Source organism: Opisthocomus hoazin, chromosome 30, assembly GCF_030867145.1.
Source record: "Opisthocomus hoazin isolate bOpiHoa1 chromosome 30, bOpiHoa1.hap1, whole genome shotgun sequence".
NCBI lineage: Eukaryota > Metazoa > Chordata > Aves > Opisthocomiformes > Opisthocomidae > Opisthocomus > Opisthocomus hoazin.
In genome coordinates, this window is record NC_134443.1 from 2,135,277 (window position 1) to 2,155,343 (window position 20,067).

The 20,067-nt window shown below is 60.9% G+C and overlaps 1 protein-coding gene across 1 annotated transcript; it reads right to left on the minus strand.

Annotated features, from left to right (window-relative positions):
- Positions 1–517: 517 nt before the first annotated feature.
- On the minus strand, positions 518–19,201 carry SETDB1 (SET domain bifurcated histone lysine methyltransferase 1). The gene is given in 23 exon segments (XM_075445095.1): positions 518–1,290; positions 1,839–1,927; positions 2,315–2,526; positions 2,954–3,119; positions 3,742–3,874; positions 4,134–4,162; positions 4,744–5,360; positions 6,256–6,425; positions 6,725–6,841; positions 7,104–7,706; positions 8,407–8,565; positions 11,057–11,195; positions 11,583–11,712; positions 12,604–12,794; positions 13,168–13,241; positions 14,509–14,710; positions 14,989–15,156; positions 15,585–15,684; positions 15,815–15,852; positions 16,352–16,524; positions 16,833–17,055; positions 19,103–19,165; positions 19,168–19,201. Coding segments are annotated over 23 exon segments (3,933 nt in total). The 5' UTR covers positions 19,187–19,201; the 3' UTR covers positions 518–1,172.
- Positions 19,202–20,067: the final 866 nt, after the last annotated feature.

A 20,067-nucleotide genomic window follows, 5' to 3' on the forward strand; every position in this document is an offset into this window, starting at 1 on the left:
CGTGGGCTTCGGCCGCCCAGGGAGCCCTGGCCCCGCTGCCGCAGGAGCGGCCGCCCTCGCCCGGCTGCGAGGACAAAGCTGCTTTTCAGGGGGACGCCGAGGACGGGACCGGAGCTCGCCGAGGCCCAAGAAAGGTGATTTGGTGGTTTTTTTTTTTTAAAAGGTTATTGAGCGTGGGCAAAGCCCACGGGCTGTGCGTGCAGAGCGGGCCGAGCTGGGCGGCTGCGGTTCTGTCGTGGGGCAGTGGGCGATGGCAGCGGGCGATGGCAGCCGGCGTCACGTCGGCTCCTGGCGAGGACGGTCCCGCCGGCTGCCCCTTGGTTTCGGCGCGGGGCGGATTGAAGGGGCGTTTGCTCTGTGGGGAGGAGGGGAAGGGGGGGCCGCCCGCAGCCGGCGGCTCTCCCCGTGCCCCCGCGCCCTGGCCCTGCAGCCCCAGCGGATCCAAGGACCAGGGAAGGGGCCAATTCCCCTCTTCCAGGGTTTTTTGCTGTGTCTGGGGTTCGGGCAATTTCTTTTTTGAATAGAAAAACATACTTTATTGCTTTTTAACAATGAAAAGATTCTTTACAACATGTCACAGTTGAAGACAGATGCTTTTTTCACTTAAGTTCACGTCACCACTATGGATCCAGCTTGGTCCGCTCTTACTGGGCGTATCTGCGCCCTCCTCGCTCCCTGCCAGGCCGGTCCCAGGGCTGCAGGGACACCGACGGCTCAGGCCCACACGTGGAGCCCTGCCCTGGAGGCTTGGTGCAGCGCTTCCCGCTGGAAAACCGGCAGTGACGGGAGCGGGAGCTGCCCCCGGCTTCGTCTGAACTCGGGCAGAGAGCTGGAAGGGAGCAGAACGGCTGCTCGGCAGCAGCTCGGGCAGGTCCCGGCTTGGCCGCTGCCCTTCCCTGCGTCCTCCCGCGGGGTGAACCCTGGGACGGGGCAGAAGCCAAGCTCGCAGCAGCAGGTTTGGGCATCGGCCCCGTCAGACGCGTGCCGGGTGACGGTTCTGTCCCGTGTCCATCGGCTGCTGCAATTTTCAAGTGAACAGAACGCGGAGCCGCTGCGCTCGGCTTCGTAACGGCTCCTGCTGAACAACGCCCTCGAGAAGAGACCTCACCCTCGCCAAGGGAAACGGCTCCAGGCCTGCGGCGAAGAGGGAGCCGGCGGGCGCGCGGCCGGGCTCACAGCAGCCGCCCTCGGCACTCGATCGCTCCGCAGCAGCACAGCAGCTCTTTGCCTTCCACGCTGCCTACTTCGTAGTTGTAATCCCACGTCAGCTCTGTGCCGGCTCGTATCCTCCTGGGAAGGCAGGAAAAAAGGAAAACAGGAGCTCAGGCTGGGAGAAGAGGCCGTCCTGAAGAGGGGGACGAGCCGGCCCTGCTGCCGGCAGCGACCAGCGCCGGCCGACGGCCTCCGCGCACAGGGCGGCACAGTCCCGCGTCCCCTGGGCAGCGCCTCGGGCTCCGCGCGAGCAGCGGGACAAAGTTCCCCGATGGATCACTGCCTGGGGCTTCACAGGAGACGCCGCGCTCGCGGAGCCCAAGAGGCGCGTGGCCACGCTCCGCCGCCGCCTGGGACCGACGCGAGCTGGGCAGCGGCGGCTGCGCGCTTCGCTCTCCCCTTCGGAGAGGCCCAACCTGCTGGAAATCGCACCAGAACCCCCAGCACAGGGGAGAGTCCTCGCCCAATGCATCTCCAAGCTGCTCCCCGCTCAGGCTGGCGTGGAACTGGGGTTCCTGGGCGGAGGAAACACCCAGCCCACGCCGGCCGCGCAGCCCCGGGTGAGGAGCTGGGTCCGAGCGAGCCCCGCGCGCTGGCAGCCCTGCCCCGCGCGCGCTGCGACTCACTTGCTGGCAAAGAAGGCGACCCAGGGGAAGCGGAGGTCGTGCGTGTCCACAAAAACGTTCTGCACGAAGAGGTTCGGGCTGCAGCTGTGCTGTAAAGGGAGCAGGGACGCGGTGAGCGGGAGGGACGCGAGGCAGCCAGCGGCGAACAGCGGCCTTCAGGCCCAGGCAGCGGTCCCGGGCTGTCGGCCGCAGCCAGCGTGAGCCTGCTGGAACGGGCCCCGCTCCCGCCCTGCCCGCGCGCCCGGGCTGAGTCACCAGAGCCGCAAGGTAACGGGCGCCGGGAGGACTGAGCCATCTGCTCACCAGCGTCACGCGGCCCTGCGGGGGTGGGGCGTCCTCCTCGTCCTGCTCTTCTCCCACTTTTTGTTTTACAGGATTTATCGAGTCTCCGGGAGGTCACCCCAAAGCCGTCCCTTTCCCCTCCCGGCTGCCAAGGGACGCTCCCCGTCCGCGCCCTGCCGAGGGCGGTGACTCACGTTGAGGTAGCGGCCCAGGTTCCCCTCCAGCTTGGCGTCGATGATGTAACAGGACTCCTCTCCGTCGTAGAACTGGCGCGTGGTTCTGCGGACGGGCGCGCTCTCGCCCTTGTCGGCCGCTGCCATGTTGGTTGACTTGATGGCGATGCCGTGAGTCGACTTCAGGGCGAAGCCGCGGGTGGATTTCACCGCCACCTGCCTCTTCACGTGGCCTGCCGCGAGAGGGGCGAACACCGCCGCGCTGGCTCTGCCTCCCCGCAGAGGAACCCCGGCGCGCCGCCGCCCCGCACGCTCTCCTCTCCTCCCCCCCCACGGGAGCAACCGGCCCCTCGGGGACGCAGCTCAGCTCCAAACCACCCCCTGGGCATCGCCCCGCTCTCCGCTCGACCCCGCGGCGCTGGAGACCCGCTGCCATACGCCGCGCGCTCGCTTTCTCTCAGCTATCCACCAATATCTGCGGCTTCAGGACGGGCGTTTGCAGTCACGTCCCGAACGACGCGCGGGGAAGCTTCAGAGCTCGGGTCCTGGCCGAAGCTCAGCAGCACCCGGAGCAGCCCGCCCCGTGCTCCCCGCTGCCGGGTCCCCCCCAGCCCTTCCCGGGGGTCTCTGGCCCGCGCTCAGCCCGGGGCTGCTCCTCACCCGAGCCAGACGAGGGGTTCTTCTTGTCGTCGCCTTCCTCCTCCTCGGAGCCCGAGGAAATGGTCTGGATGTCGTCGCTGTCGTTGGTGGTGCCCTGGGCCTGCCCCGCCGCCGCCTGCCCGTTCTCGCCCTCGCTGTCCGTGCTGCTCAGCAGGGTCAGCACGTCCTGCGGAAAGGCGGGAGCAGCTCCGGAGCGCAGCCGGGCTCGGCGCAGAGCATCGCTCCGTCCGGCCCCGGGCTCCCTTTTTCCCCAGGAGCTCTCTGCTCTCTCAGCAGAGGCCGCCCATGCTCTGGGAGCCCTTTTGAAGGGGACGCTGCTACGGGAGCTGGAACGGGACAGCAACCCCAGCTCACAGGTCAGCGCCCGGAACGGCGGCGGGGTTTCAGTCCTGCAGCACCCAGCCTGCCAGCGACTCGCCAGCCCGCACCTCCGGCCTTCGCCAGGAAGGGAGAAGACCCCAAAACCCGAAGGCTGTCCCCCAGGATGGGTGCCCAGCCCCAGCTCTTGCCGGGCAACGGGTCCCCGCTGCGCTGGGTGTGCCAAGGTGCCACGTCCCGTTGTACCACGCCGCCCAGCACCCTGCTACCCTCCTCTGTTCCAGGCTTTCGGAACCATGAACGACCTCCCTCTGGCTGAAGAAAATCAGTTCCCCTGGCAGCAATCACAGCTGGGAGCCACAGGCCCCACGCTGGTGCCCAGCTGGGAGTGGCACAGAAACAACCCCAAGCAAGCGTCAAGGCCGTCACCGAACCCGTCCAAGCCAGGCCCGCCAGGGATCCCCGCTTACGTCCGTGGCGGGCTGCGGGGCGAGGGAATGGCGCCTGCTCTGCAGCAGGGCCGTCTTGCTCGTCGGCCGCCGGATCCCTTCCAGTTTGGGGGGGCTGGGGTTGTAGCCGTACAGCCGTCCCAGGTCGCTGAGCCTGCGGGGTGAGGCGAGAGCGGTCACGCTGGCATCCCCAGCCAGGGGACGCAGCAGCCGAGGAGGGGCAGAGCGCGACGAGGCTGCCGTCTCCCGGCGCTTCGTTGGCCACAGGGCCCAGGGGGGCCCAGCCCAACCCCTCCCAAGCTCTCGGCTCGCTCTGGCGGTGCCATCAGCAGAGTTAAGGGGCAGCCCCAGAGACTCACTCAGAGGCAAATTGGGAGATAAAAAGCAGGAACAGACAATTTAAGGAACCTTACCCGGGAATTTTGGTTGGATCTTCCGGCTCCTGCAGAGGGGAGAAGTGCAGAAGATTAAAACCTCTCCCTTTCGGGGCACGCTTCGGCCCTCCCCGGGCGAGAGAAGCCAGCTGTGCCCCCCGCCCGCTGCGACACCCAGTCGGGGGGTGCTCCAGAAGGGCCAAGCTACAACCACAGGCCTCCCACCCTCCGCGTCCCCTCTGCGGAGCAGGGGGTGGACAGAGCCCACCTCCAGCTCCCGGCTGTCCCCAGCCCTGCCTCGGGTCCCCGGGCGCGCGGTGGCTGGCTCGCAGGGCCGCGCAGGCACGGAGCGCCCAGGGCAGGAGGGATGTTCAGCTCGGCGCGCGCCGAGGGACTTCTTTGTGGCCTCTCGTGCCACGGCTTCCCCCGGGAAGGGGCGAGGCACCTCCGCACCCCACCGCGGCGGGCACAGGCCGAGTCGGCAGGGCGAGGGGACAGACCCCGCGCAGCCCCCCGGTTGGGTTGTACAGGCAGAGAAGCCACTCGAGCAGGAGCGCAGCTGAGGCACGTCTCTGCGGCTCCGTTTCCTCCTCCGTGCCCCCAGGGCGGGGGGCAACGCTCATCCCCCAGCCCCACGGCCCTCCCTTACATCTTTCTTCGGCGCCTTTGACTCTCCGTCCGCGTCGCCCAGGGCGGAAGCGGAGGCCTTCTCTCGCTCTCCAGGCAGCTCCGTTTTGCTGGCCTTGGCGTCGCTGCCTTCGCTCATCTTGAAGGAGGAGGCGCTGTCGTTGTCCTGGAAGCCGTCAGACATGCTGTTGGAGCTCAGCCACGAGGCCACTTTGTTCTTGGAGGTCTCCTCGGACACCGGCAGCTTACAGGAGGCAGCCACCGCCGTCTCGTCGTGGCTGATCTGCCGGGTGAGCCCCGAGTCCTTGGAGGCTGTCTCCGACAGCCCGTTCTCCTTCTGGCCCCGGGTCTGCCGTCGTGTGGCATAGCTGCGCCACACCGAGCTGGTGCTGAAGTCCTCGTCCTTGCAGAAGTTGTCATCAGAGCTGTCCTCGTTGGACTCCTCCTGCTCCTCAGTGCCTGTGTTCTCCTCCTCTTCGTCCTTGAGGTCCACCCCGCTGCTGTCAGAAGAGCATTTTGCGTCGCTCTCGTAGCCCTCCTTGAAGTTCTCCACACTCTCAATGTGATCCAGGTTTGCAAAATACTCGTCACCCATCTCTAACCCCTCTTTGTCGGCAAAGTCATCCGTGAGGATTTTCCCTGGGGGCGGGGAATAGAAAACTAAGCGTGAGCTTTCCAGGGATGACATTCCTACCCCACAGATGTTGTCCTCCCCACAGGCTCCCCAAGGAGCAAGAGGGCTGACGCCACCCGATTCCAAAGCCGGGCTGGCAAAGGACGACCTGCAACCCTGCTACTCCAGGTAATGAAAATCTGAAGCACGTGGCTGATCTGAAGCGGGCCCTCGCTAACACCCAGGCTTCGACGAGGAGACCCCTGCAGAGCCCCTCAAACAGGGGGCCTGCCTTTTGCTGGGAGGGGCTGGCGGCGAGGGCGCAGCGCAGAGGCAATGTTAAGGGCAAGAAACCAGAGCAGCAGAACTCGGGCCATGCCCGTGGTCGGTTTCATTTCGGAGTTAACGCAACCACGCTGCGCAACTTCTGCATTTTCTTGGTCTGTCCCCGCGTCCCAGCGCCTGGTGCGATGTCAACAGGAAGCAGGTACGTGGTGATTCACCCCCCGCGCGCAGGCACAGCGCCGGGGATCCGAGCACTGCCCCTGCCGCCGGCACCGCAGCCGCGCTGCCCGCTGCAGCACCTCGGTTCAGAGCTGGGCGACGGAGGGGCACCGGTCAGGAGATCAAAGCGCTGCACGTTCATCATCCCAGCTTTTACTTTCCTGTCCCCTTAGCGAGCAGGGGAAGAGCTTCACACCCGTTCTGCTGGGCTGTGCGTTTTGCGATAAACAAAGCCTAGATCTCAGGCCTGACACAACCAGAGCTTTTCAAACACTTCTTCCCCCCCTTCTTCACCAAAACAAAGCAGATTCGTATCTGGATGCATGTGACCAGTGGCTCAACAAAGGCTTTTCATTCACAGCACCTGTTCCAAAACAAGAGGCCTCTGCCTGCCTGCTCAGCAGGGCGAGATCCTACCTGCGTAGATGCAGACAAAGGAGCCTTTAGCAATATCATCCAGGCAGCGAATGCCCCAGCCTTTGTTCTGCGTCTTGAATAACTGCAGTCGGACTTGGAGCCCGTGCTGGACCAAGCGATTGGTGCACATGTTGATGTTGCACTTGCACCTCTTGTTGCACTCGTAAACTCTGAAAGAAAGGGGAACGGTGACATCTTCAACACCCCCAGACTCGGTGTCGCATGGGTCACGCTGCAGAGGGACCGGCAGCAGCGACTCCAGGCTCAGCTGAGCGGGGTGAGTGCAGCGGGCAGGTTCCGCGGCAACGCACAGACACCCCGGGCCGCACATGCGCAGGGGAATTGAGCACAGAGACAGGTTTTCAGTACCTGCACTTAGCTCGGGAAATGCTGCCTCTCTGACAGCGTCGCAGGCCAAGCTGGTGGGGCTGGAATTTGTGAGGGCAGGAGAAGACACAGCGCAGCTTACCCTGTCGGGAGGCATTCTTCCAGCCTCTTGTGCTGGTATCCGGAGTTGGGGTTGATCTGCCCACCCGGGGTGCAGCCGGTCGCCTGGACCGTCAGCTGGTGACAGGCACATTTCGATCTAGAGAGATGCAGAAACCCGTGCCCCAGAGGTTAGTTTTACACGTGGGTTTTGCAGAAGGGAAAAGAAATCCCCTCCTCCTGCACACGTATATGCAGAGATGGGCACACAGGGCTTGACTCGCAGTCAAACCTGCAACCGACCAGAGGTGCGTGGGCTTAGAGCCCAGAGCAGGTCCACCCTGGGCTGTCACCGGGGCTGGGAGCACAGCCCAGAGCTGTCCCCCCCCTCCAGGCCCGGCGGCACACGGGGAGCCACCTACTTGTCTCTGCAGCCGTCTTTGCAGTCGCAGCCCACGAGGAACTCCCAGCTGGTGTTGATGTACACCCCTTTGCCGGGGATGCGTTCTTTGCTGTAGGCCACCTGCGGAGGCGGCGTGTTGTCGATCTCGTTGACGCAGGACAGCGGCACGTCCTCCCTGCCCTTGGTGATGTCTGCGATGTAGTAGTAGGGTTTGTAGGGCTGGAACTTGCGATCGACCAGCACGTACGGGTCCAGGCAGAACATCTCCAGGAAAAGGAAGTCGCAGTCTGTCTCAAAGAGGTAGCGTTCGATCTCCTGCATGGTTCGCAGGCACAGCCCGCACGGCGTCTTGTAGAGGACGTGGAAGCCCATCTTGCGGTTGATCCGTCGGCGGGCCGTCATCCGTCGGAAGTCGTAGAGCAGCGGGATGAGCAGGGGGTTCTTGCTGCGGTACTGATCGCTGCGGATGGGACGGACGCGGGACAGGCAGGTGTAGCTGCAGACGTGTGGCAGGTAGAAGAGCTTCTCCAGCGGGGCGCGGTACGAGGGCTCGTTGGGCACGCGGTCCATCATGCCGTGGAAGGCCTGCGCCGTGGCACTGCCGGCCGGGCCGCTGGAGAGCCTGTCCCAGGAAAGGGGATACAGTGAGCAACCGCGGCTTCAGGCAGAGCGGTGCTGTCTCCTCAAGCTGCAGAGGGATTTTCGGCACTGAATTCCTACCAAAGCAGCTGCTGGCTACGCACTGGGACACCCCCTTGGCTCTGCTGCCTGGTCCAATTCGACGCAAGCCCCAGCGTCCCCTGGCAGCAAGGCTGGGCAGGCCCCGAAGGGAGCGTTACCAGCAGCAGAGAACACAAAAAACCCCCGAGTCAGAACTAGGGAAGCAGAAACAAGCAGAAACTGGTTGTGGTCAACAGCTTCTGTGCTGTGGATCGACTGCCACAAAGCCACCGCTGCGGAAAAGCCACCTGCAGCTCTGCGTTAACAGCAGCGTCCCCCTGACCCAGAAAGCTTGTGGAAACAGGAGTCCTCGAAAACCAAGCAGGGTCAGAGGCTTTGGCCAGGGTGCCCCCGGGGTAAGCGCTGGTCAGAGACCCTCCAAGCTCAAGCCAACAACAAAACCTAAGGAACAGTTGTCCGGGAGGGAGAACAAGCTAAGAGGAAGACAAATGCTCCGGACCGGACAAGCTGGCAGATAAAGGTGTCAGCCCACAACAAACTAAACCTGCAGCAAACCAAACAAGCCCCAGCTCTGCACCAGCATCCCGAACTCTCCCAAGGACGCCGGGACCTGTATTGAAGTGCAAACCAGCGCCGCTTACCGATGCTGCTGGGACGCCCCGGTCCTTCCCGCCGCGGGGGTATCGCTTAGGACGGGCGAGGAAGGTGACGACTGCCCAGAGCCCACGGAGCCAGGACGGAAGGAAGTGCTTTTCTTGGCCACTTGCTTTCTGGACTGGGCCAGCTGGCTGTCGGAGCATCTGCACGAGGGAAGAAGAGAGGCGATTTGCAAGACGCACACGCTCACACAGCCGGTAGGATTTAGATAGACGGGGCAGTCAAAATAACACTCTCCCACAGAAGTCAGCAGCGCTGCCCCATCCAGGAGAAACCAAGCAGATTTTCTTCCTAACAGGTGTGAAAATCAGCTTGTTTCTGACTACTTGTGCTACAGCGATCCCACAGCCACCCCAGCCAAATGCCAGAACTCAGCTACATTTAAAAATCACTTCTGACCTGCTGCTATTTATTTGGAAGTGAGGCATGGGGCTGAGAGGGAGTGTAAGGAGGATGCCCAAGGCCTTCATTTCAGGAAGCCGGACAAAGAGTACGTGAAGAACCCCCTGCAACAGCAGAAACAAGAGCTTACAGAGGCTCTGTCAGTGCTACAGTACCCAGCAGTGGGAGGATCGAGCAGCACAGAGGACTCTATTGTCCGTACCAAGATAAGATTGTACAAGGGAATGCAATAACATCACTGACAAAAGGGCTACGAGGGGCTCCCAAACACCATGCAGGACCTCGGGAAGGCGGGAGGCACCGGGAGGACACTGGCCCTCCCGCTCTGAGAAGCAGTGGAGGTTTTCAATCCATTCACGCTGATCAAACAGAAAAACACCCCAAACCAGCCACTGGCTTTCCCACAAGTGGAAGAACGTAGTTATGTTATCAGGGCGGGAAGGGAGGAGACAGTGAGAGCAGGAGGGGGCGATGGTTTCTGCAAACATCTGCCTCAAAAGCAAGGTGTTAAAAGACATTTCAGAATTAAAGAGCAAGAGAAAAGAGCGTCTGTCAACAGGCTTTAAGCAGTCAGAAACGGCTGACAGCAGCTCCCTGGCACCGCAGAACAACTTGAAAGTGAGACTAGAGAGGGAAGAGAACCCGGCCTTCCTCAGAGCAAACAAAACACCAGAGTGAAGGAACCATTCTCCCAGTTTTAATAATCTAAAACCAACGTGTATTGCACCCGACAGCATCCCTCGGGGCAGCGGGGACACGGATATAGTACACTGGCTTCAGTGAACGTTAAAAACCAGTCGCCTCTAAGCAGTTCACTATTTAATGGCAGGGCTGTAGTGTGTGTTTCTATTAGAGCTGACAACAAGATCCTAAAGTCCAGGCCTCTGTGGGGAGAGGGAAAAACACAAAGTGTTTCTTGTAACCACTGCAAGGACTGTTCAACGGGAAAGGAGGGATTCGGGCAGCCGGCAAGGCCGACTGCCGCAGTCCAACCTCATCGCCTTCCTTGCACAGCCTCCCTACACCCTCGACAGCTCGGGGTGCCCCAGGGCCAGGGCAGGAGCCCGGCTCTTCCTCTGTTCACAGGGACTGGCGGCGGAGGAGCCAGCGCTGCAGTCCCCGCGCTGGAGCAGACCTCCTGCAGCGTCGGCCCCTCTTCTTGGTTAGGTGAGAGATGAGGAACAAGGCTGTTAGGGCTTCGGTTCTCGTCTTGGTCCGAATGGCACAGAAGGAGCATTTCCTAGTTAGCCCCCCCATCCGGGGCAGAATGGCTCATATTGCACTGGCACTGGGATTGGAACCCCCTCCTGAGACCGCAGGCTAGGGGCAGGCAGGGGGTTTCTTAATGCTGCTACCCCTGGAGAGCATCCAGTGAATAAAGATTGACTTCCTGCACAGGTTCCTTGCAGCTGGGACATCTCCTTTCTCCCTTTTGCCCATGCAGCAAGGCACAGTCACAGCAGAAGACATGCTGGCAGGGGGCCAGGCGTCCGTAAATTCGGATAGGAAATCCACAGTGGTGACAAAAATGAACCGGGACAGCATCTCTCTCTCCTAGAAAGTTATGAAAGTCCCAGAGCACATGCTCAGGTACCCTGGCGTTCTCCAACACGCTCCCTCCATCACAAGGCCGAGTTCCTCCTTCATCCAGGCCTCCTTCGGCACTAGCCTGCACCTCCGAGAACGTCCCGCTTGGGCCCCTGGCAGCAGGAGGCACGTGTGCGACTTGGCCGTGGCTTAGCTTTACCAGGTTTGGTCCGTGACCACCGAGACCAGCCACTGATCCCGAGTTCTCAGTGCCTCGTAAGTCATCGAGGTCTGCGAGCAGGTCAGTCCAAGTGGAGGAAAAGAAGGCAGCCGGGGGCCAGTGCCTGGATCGTGACACGAGGGAGCAATTCAGATTTTCAGAAGAGAAGGAGCAAACGTTCTAACTTGGAAATACATCAAGTGCGAAGCTTTAGCCCTGGGTAAGAACATGGCATTCGGCTCAGGGGGTGCTGGGCTGTCAGCTCTCCCGCCCCCAACTAACTCATCCAGCAGCCTTGATCTACAGTTTCCCCCGAAGCACGACTAAACTCGGTCTGTGTAACCAGGAAACAAGCCTAGCCCTGGAGGAAACCTGCACCCACGGATTCCTCTGCACAGAAAAGGCGGTGCCTGAGAGAGCTGAGCGCTGGAGACGAAACGCAAGGGAGGCAGTGGTGGAAGCAGAGAACTGACTCAGGTACTTACTCCATCTCAGCAAGCTGCGGAGAAGCGGACCGTGCAGCCAGTGAGGCTGCCTGCATCTGCTCTAGAGGCTTGTACTGGGTACCAGCTCCCGCTAAATCCTGCGTGTATTGTACTACAGGCCCTTTGCTCCTGACAGCACCTAGCAAGGAAGGGCAAAAAGCAGAGTGTCAACAGGAAAAGCCTCCACTGTCAACCAAAGTTTGTTGCACTAGCCACAGCACACTGATTCGGTCCCTGAAGGCAACCAAAACAGAGGCACTTGCAGTTAACACGGGGTCACTGGCTGAGCTCCGAGTCACCGCCAGTCACCCCAGACAGATTCTGGCCACTTCACACCACTGCAGTCTGGTTTTGCGGCGTCTTTATGCCAGGAGACAAAGCCCACTGTAAACCTGAACCCTCCGGGAGCTCTGCTAAAAAACCCCACCAAAACCAAACAAACCCCAAGACACCCCCCCGCCCCCGCAACCCACAACGCAGCCGTCCAAACTCCAGGGCACACAGTAAAGAAAAGGATGCCACACACCGACATTGGGACGAGTCCGTGCTTGTCCACTTTGCTTCTTCTCTTGGGTGGAGGCTGTGGAAGTTTTCATGCTGAACATGGGCTCGAGGCGCGTGGAACCCCGGTAAATCCACTCACAGCGTTTGTCATCCTGCAGCAAGGAGAAGGCAACACTCACAGCACCTATGGCAAGAGCTTCCAGAGGTACGATGCAGGCCTGGGAGACCGCGGCGCGCTGTTACGGTGGGCAGAGTCGAATGGAAAGGAGGCAAAGCATTGACCTGAAGGCTCTGGAACGACCACGCGGCCAGGAGAGGACAAAGGCAGTAATTCATCGTATCTGGGGGAACACTGAATACAAACCAGCTCTAGAAAGAGGCCCAAAACCAAGACCCCAAACCTCGAACGCAGTTCTATTCTTAGCCCAAGCGCTGACAAACGAGGCACTGTTGGAGAAACCAGACTCCCTCAGGAGACGAGCTAGCTCCTCAGCGCTAACCGAGCCTGCTCGAGGACAGGGAGGTTAAATTTGCCAGTGCACAACGTCTTCCCCAGCGCCAGAGGCTATGCAGTTATCTAGACAGGCAGGGAGCCAAGCGGGCACAGATAGCGTGTCTGCTCCCGTTCTGCAACGTGCAGAACCAGAGCAAGCAGCGTATCGCAGCTGCTGCTCAGCTTCTCTCCTGCTTCTCAAACCAGCACTTGCAGAAGACATGGCGAGGTGTTCACACCGAGAACGGGACCAGGAATACCTGCAGATGATGGATTCTGTTTCTCATTCATCCACCACTTCAAAGTTTCACATGCAAAACGCTTTTAAGGGCTTTTTGAAGCTTTTGCCATGCACAGGAGAGCGCCTCACCTTCACGTCAATGCACAGCAGACACTGGCAGTCTACCTGCGAGGCAAAGCACCTGCGAGCCCCACGACCCTCTCTGACCTGAGCGAGGAAACCGGACTCGACCCGCCCAACAGTCAGCCCCCCCAGACTGAAGCTGAAGCCCATCTTCCCCCTCTAATGGGAGAAGGGAAAGTGCCCTACCAGGAAAAGGATTTTGACCAGACTGCCGTCCACTTCTTCCACTCTGGATTTCCACCAGGTCCCTTCCCACTCCGTTTTGATCAGCTGGCCGTTCTTCAGCAGCACCATGGGACGGTTGGGGTAGGCCGTGATGTACTCCTCGATGAAATCGCGACAGGAAACATCCTCTATGTCTTCCCAGGTCTTTTTCACTGCTCAGAAAGGGACGGAGAAAGGGAAGAAGAGGAAAGACTCTTACAAAGAGAATCTTTAATTCCTTCTTAAAGAGATTCCGGATGGATTTTTACACAAGAACACTCAAGCAGCAATCCCGAGTGGCTGGAATTTTGGTGGCAGGGCATCCAGCCATGTTAATGCACCTGGAGTGCCAAGAGTCACCGCACACTCACTCTGCCGGTAACGAACCGCTATTTCCTCCAGCTTCATCTGCAAATGTCTACAGGCACAGCGCCGGAGGGGACACGCGCTCTGTCCTGTGCCTTCTGAGCCCAGGCTCCTTCAGACACCCAAAGGCTCTCCACACAGTTTCAGTGTTAGGACACAGGAGGGGCAGGGATCACTCACGTGGCCTGCAGATTGGGTACAGCTCCCACTCCTTGACATACGAAGCGTAGCCATCGTCAAAGAAGATCAGGAACCTGGAGAACAGCAAAGAGAACAAGCGCTGGAAGTTGGAATCAGAAACGCAGCTGAATAAAACGCAGCTCCACATCACGCAGTGGAAGCGGAGCCCCCTGTTTCTCCTGCCAGTCCCAAAGGCCCTCAGATCAGACAGGACGGACCAGAACAGAGTGAAGCGATCCTTTCTGCCAGGAGATGACGAGCTTTACAGTACTGCCGCTTCCCTCGGTTCTCCGAGCACAGCTCTGCCCCAGCCCCGAGCTGTCCCTGCGCTGCCGAAGCCAAAAGAGAAGCTGCCCAAAGGCTTCCCTTGAGGCCTCCTTCCCTCAGCTCCAGACTCCCCCTGTGCCTCGGCCACAGCGAGAGAAAAGACAGCTTAATTGCTCCAAGCTCTGCAAGAAAAGATCTTTTTGGAGCTGTTGGGACAGAGCAGCAGAGGCTGCACACCGAGACTTGAGACTCGAAGAGCAGCACAAGGAGGGAGCTGGGGGCACCCCCAGAGCTCCACAGAGGAGCAGGAGAGTCCCCAGGGCTGGCAGGGGACTGGAGCTCGGAGCTGGACACGGCACCCGCTTAGCGCTGCGTGCCTCTGAGTAACGACCTCAGGGCACGGAGCCGTATAAAGGCTGCATTACAAGAGATCAGCACTACAGGCAGCCTAGCCAGGAGGGGTAAAAGTGCAACATGAGTAATAAATGCACTTCATTTTCAGTTATTAAACACAGATCAGATAGAACTCGACACAATTAGGACTTTACGGCAAATCTGCATTTGAAACAAAGAAGGTGATTATATCCTTTATGAATTTTCTCAGAAAGACCACAAGCCTAAACCACCACACCGCAGCAGCCCTGCCCCTGACTGCTAGGCGACGGAAAGGCTGCTTCAGAGCTGCTGTTTCTCCTCCTTGCGTGCTTTGGCAACACTGCCGGCACTACACGCTTCCCGGGCTCGTATTTCCCGACGCTCCGTCTTGTGCCTTGGGCAGCGCAGACGTACATTGGTGTGATCATTTGAATGAATTACCAGATATGATTCCTGACTCGGGGACATGAGTAACAGAATGGAAGCTCCACCCAGAGCTATCAGAGATAAGAAAGACTGAAGAAACAACGTTCAGAACTACGTCCCTGGAAAGGGCAGAGAAGAATTTAGCTCCCACAAGAGCAAATACACAAATATCCCTTTTTTTTTTTTCTTTTTTTTTTTTTTTTCCTAAAACCAACCGAACAAAAACAAACAAGAGAGGGAGAGAGGTACATGAGCGCGGAGGAGAATGAATACCTGTCTTTATTCTTCACGTTTGGGGTTTCAGCCACAATGCCAGCATACAGCCAAACCTGATTCCCATCTTTGTACTTCGCCACAACCCTGCTGCCAACGTAGTGCTTCTCAGGCGAGGGGTGATAGTCGTAAGCGATGTGATTGCCAGAGAGCAAACTCTTCCCTTTATTGTCAAATTTCACTTTGTACTTCTTCCCAGCACCTGAAAGACGTTTCAACGCAGCAAGATAAATAAAAGCCAAGTGATTTCACACAAGAAGCCCAATACCCTATGCCATTCTGATCCAAGGTCAAAACTTCTTTGAAAGCCTTTCAGAAATTAATTTGGAAGGTAAAATATTGTAGTGGAGATGCGCAGCCTTCACAGCTCTTTCCAGGTGGCACTGGGAGAGGACCTGCTCCAAGCCTGATCAACGTCACCCACTCAAAGCCTGGTGAAAGCCACAAGCACCGAGCCACGGCGTCACGCGCGGGACGTACCGACCGTCTGGATTGCAATCAGCGTTCCTTTGTGCCACGTTTTGGTTCTCTTTTTTCCCAGGATCCTCATGCCAACGTTCAGGTCACCGTCACTGCTGAGATCACTCCCAGCCGCCGCAGGGCCAGCGGGCTGGACAGTGCCAGGAGTTTCCTGAGGGGTCTGTGCACCTGCCCAAGGAACAACCACCAGAAAACGGGTTAGAACCTGCCCAAAGGCTCCCTGTCTCCCTTACGCAACTGGAAGAACGTCTGTTGGGCCGAGACAGGAGGCATCCTTCAGCTATCCCTCACCGCAGCCAGCCCAAGTGCCTCAGTTTTACTGGATGGAGTAATCAGCAAGTGAGGTCTACACATCATTAAAAAGCTTTCATGTGACGGAAACTGCATGATTTGTATCTATTTTTGGAAAGAGCTTAAAGAAAAACAGGAATTTGGAATCACTGTATCCTGAGGGGTCTTCCCACTGGGGAAACACAACACTTATTTTCTTTCTGAGAAAGAAAACCGGCAGGCGTAAGGAGCAGAGGGACCCGGGCAAGGGCACACACGGGGGCCAGCCCACGTCTGCCAGCCCCAGGAAGCCCTCACGCACCGACCTTTTTGGGCATCCTGGGCATTTGTTTTCTTGTTCACGGCATCCATAAACCTCTGAACATCCAGGGCAGACTTTCTCATCGCAGCCATGGCTTCCCGCAGCTGCAGGGAAGGAAAGAGAAAGAAAATATGAATAACTTTTTTCTTTTTGCTCCAAATACAACGCCGTCCTGAGGGCTGCAGCGAAACCCCACTGCAGAAGTACACTGCAGTCAGGTCTTTTCCAACTCACCAGAGTCTGATCCTTCGCGATTCTGGGACTACTACTGCCTGCGTTTAAAGAGAAAAGAAGTGGTTTAAAACATCCTGGGGACGAAAAATTCCATCCTAGTTACGCCACTGAAAGAACAAGGAGCAGAGCAAAGCATCCACTCCAAAGCCTCCTCTGTCCCTGTCAAGAAACCCACTCAAGCAAGGCCTTTACCACGCCACGCTTCCCGGACGCACAGCGTGCTGCCCCGGCAGCTCCCCCAGAGCAGGGGCAGCGTTTGATGGGGACAACAGGCAGGCAGGTGGGAAAAGGGAAAAGTCCCTGTCTGGGACCCTAGGAAGCACGGAATAGCTACGGGCAGACCGTGCCAGCGGTGATGCTCCTCATGTGAGCTAAAGGCATTTCCTACCTGATCCTCTCCTGCTCAGGGACCAGCGCGGCTTATGGCCAACTCCACTACACCCTTATGCTGACCCTGCTCACCCCCACCCTCCTCCGGGAGACGCTCCGATCTCCAGCCCTCCCCTCAGCACCACACCACACAATGAGATACTGAACCGTGCTTCCAGCCCGAATCGATACTCATGACGTCATCGTCGTCCTCATCCGGGATCTCAATCACTTCCGTGGCCTTGGCGGCCAAGTCCTCGTCCTCAGAGCTGCTCTCGCGGTACTGCAGGCCCAGCTTGGAGTACAGATCCTTCACCAGTATCTCGCATTTATCAATGGCTCTGGGGAAAAAAGACAGGGGAAGACCAGGTGAGCCCAGCCGTACGTCCCACAGTACTGCAGAAGGGAACAGGGACCGCCCGCTGGGGAGCCGCTAATTAAATACAGCCACAACGAGGTGAGGGAACAGCATTCACACGAAGGATTTCAAGCCCCAGGGGAATAATTTTAATTATCCCTCAACAACCACACAGAAACAAACTGATGCAGAACCACAGCGTCGGTCTGCTCCGAAGGGAAACGGGCAGCACTCGAGACATCGGACTCCGCCAGCCCACCTCCCCTCCGCCGCGACTCCAGCTGCGCCCACCTCGTAGCGTCGTCAAAGAGCCGGTCAACGCGAGCCACCTCTTCTTCCTTCTGCTTCACGCACTTCTCCAGCTCCTCCAGCTGCTGCTTCCTCTGCTTCACGCACTCAAACTTCTCCAGCTCTTTGTCGATGATATCCTGGAGCTCCTCCATGGAGATTCCCAGCTCCTCCATCACTTCTTGCTGCAGCTCTTTGATCTCCTGGGAATCCATTGCTGCTGCACCTGACACCGCAGAGGTGAGAAAAGGCCGATGAATCCCTGCTGCTGTAACACATCCTCCGAGGCACAACGCTCGCAAGGGCATAAGCTCCCTTTTTGAAAGCTAGTCAGGAGGAAGGTGGCATCTACGTGGCTGAGATCGCACCACAGGGAGCCAGAAATGACTGAAGTGCAAGCCCACTGCGGAGCCAGACGCTTCCAGGCATTCCCGACGTCTCCTCCGGTCTCTACAGACCCCCCAGACCCACCGAAGGCCAGAGCCTTGCGCTTCGCCACCTCAGCGCCCTCTGCTCCCCAAAACCCGCGGGGCCGTTCCCCACCCCCTGCCCGGCCTGGGAGCGGAACCACGCAGACGCCTCTCCCGCTCTGTCCCTCGGCTTCACCCCCACACCGCAGCCCAGCAGAGCCCCCCACCCTCCCCTGCCTGGGGCGTTTTGGGAACGTTGTAACACCCAGCCCCACGGCCGGCCCGGGAGGTTCCTCTGCCCAGCGCTGCGTCCCCCACGTCCCCCTCTGAGCTGGGCCTGGCGACAGCACGCCCAGCCTCCAGCCCTCTGCAGCCTGCCCCGCGTCAGCGGCGCCCGCAGACACCTTCCTCCTCCCCGCAGCGCTCCCCGCTCCCACCTCTCCCTTCGGCCTCCCTGTCTGTACCTCAGCTCGCCCTCGTCCCCAGCCCCCTCGCCCCCTGCTCCCCCGTCAGCCCCAGCCCCGCGCCCCCTCCTCGCTCCCCTCACCCCGCTCCGGCCCCATCCAGCTCCCCCTGCCCTCATCTCCCTCCCAGCCGCACCCAGGCCGACCCCGCACGCTCTCCTCCAGCCCTGCAGAGGCCAAGGCAGCCCAGAGCCCCCCACGCCCCCACCCCAGGGACCACACAGCTCCCAAACGCTCCCCACCGCCCAAGCAGCCCCCGTCACCCAGCGCGTCCCACCTGCGCCACCTCCCTGCTCACGCCTGGGCCTCTGTCCAACAGCCCCATTCCTCCCCCCACCGCCCCCCTGCAGCCCCCCTCAACCCCTCGGCCTCCAGCCCCCCACTCCTAATGCCCCGATGCTCTCTTACACCCTACAACTTCCTTAGTTTTTCAAGTCTCCATCCACCCCTCGGTCTGTGGAAGTCCCTGTCTCACAGCCCCCCACCTGCACCTCAAACCGAACCCTGCGGGGAGCTCCCCACGCTCTCTTCTCCCCCCAAGTGTCCCCCCAAAGCTCCCACCCCGATTCCCCTGCCCCGCAGTCCCCTCCTTGCCTCCGCGCCCCTCCCCGCCCCCCCCACCTCCCTGCCCTGCTCCACCCTCCCGACCCCAGTGTGGCCACACAGTCCCCCAACACCTCCCACCCCATGATCCCCCGCCCCCCAGTGCCCCCCACTGCCCTCTCCAGCCCCCTCGGTAGCCCCCACATCACCTCACTGCTCCCCACAGCCCCCTCAGTGCCCTTTCCAGCCCCCTCAGTGCCCCCCACAGCCTCTCGCTGCCCCCCATGTCTCCTCACTGCCTTCTCCAGTCCCCTCAGTAGCCCCCCACATCACCTCACTGTTCCCCACAGCCCCCTCAGCGCCCCCCCCAGACCCCTCAGTGCCCTCTCCAGACCCCTCAGTAGCCGCCCCATCCCCTCGCTGCCCCCCACATCACCTCACTGCTCCCCACAGTCCCCTCAGCGCCCCCCCAGACCCCTCACTGCCCTCTCCAGCCCCCCCACCTCCCCCACAGGCCCCCGCTCCTCCCCACAGCCCCCTCAGTGCACCCCCCAGACCCCTCAGTAGCCTCCACATCCCCTCACTGCCTTCTCCAGCCCCCTCAGTAGCCCCCCCAGACCCCTCACCTCCCCCACAGCCCCCTCAGCGCCCGTCCAGACCCCTCACTGCCCTCTCCAGCCCCCTCACCTACCCCACAGACCCCCACTCCTCCCCATTCCCCTCAGTGCTCCTCAACCCCTTCAATGCGGCCCCCATTCCCCCCGTCTCCCTCACCCCCGCTGTCCCCCCCACTCTTCGATCCCCCTCCACGCCGATCTCGCTGCCCCACAGCCCGCCCCGGGCAGGCCGCACTCACCGAGGCCCCGAGGCCCAGGGCCCGCCGCGCCCCCGGTTGCTGGGGAGAAGGAGAAAGGGGGAGCCTCCAAACCGGAAGCTGCATGACGTCACTTCCTGTAACACCCCCCCCCTCGAGGAGGCCGAGTCCGCCGGCCGGCCGGCGCGGTACTGCGCATGCGCCAGGGGCGGCCGGCTCCAACGGGCCTGCGCGGCTGGCCAAGGCGCATGCGCGGAGGGGCGGAGCCAGCGGCGCTTAAAGGGGCAGCGCCCCGGGAAAGGCGCAGTGCTGCCACCTAGAGGAAGGTGATGAGCAGGTCCGGGAGGCCTGAGGGGCTGGGGGGGCCCGGGGGTGATGGGTGGGCCCGGGGGTGCTGGGGGTCGGTGGGGGGCTGGGGGGGCCCCCACAGGTACTGGTGGCTGTGAGGTGATGGGGCCTGGGTGGGCCCTGGAGACCCTGAGATTGCTGGGGGGGGGGGGTTGGGGTGCTGAGGGGCCGTGGGGGGCTCTGAGGGTGCTGGGGGGGGGGGCCTGAGGTGCTGGGGGGTGATGGGTGGCCTCCTGGGGCCTCCACAGTGCTGGAGAGCCCTGGGGTGCTGGGTGGTCCCGGGGGGACTGGGGGTTGTTGGAGGGCCCTGGGGTGCCCTGGAGCACCCTGTGGTGAGGGAGGGCTGGGGGTGTGCTGGGGTGCCTGAGGTTGTCAGGGGTCCCGGGGGGTGTCGGGGGTCCCCGGGGCCAGCGCGCCCCGACTCAGCTGATCTGCTCCTCCTCCCAGGTGGAGGTCGGGATGGCGCTGTAGGGATCCATGACGAGCTTCCCGCACCGCACCATCATGGCCAGGAGGAAGAGGCACATGAGCACCACGAAGGCCACAGCGAAGCCCTCGTCCACGTCAACGGCCGGCGGCACCGCGGCGCTCTCCATGCCGGTGGCCCTCAGGTGCGCGGCCCCAAGCGCTCGGCGGCCTCCCTGCGGGGCAGATGGGGC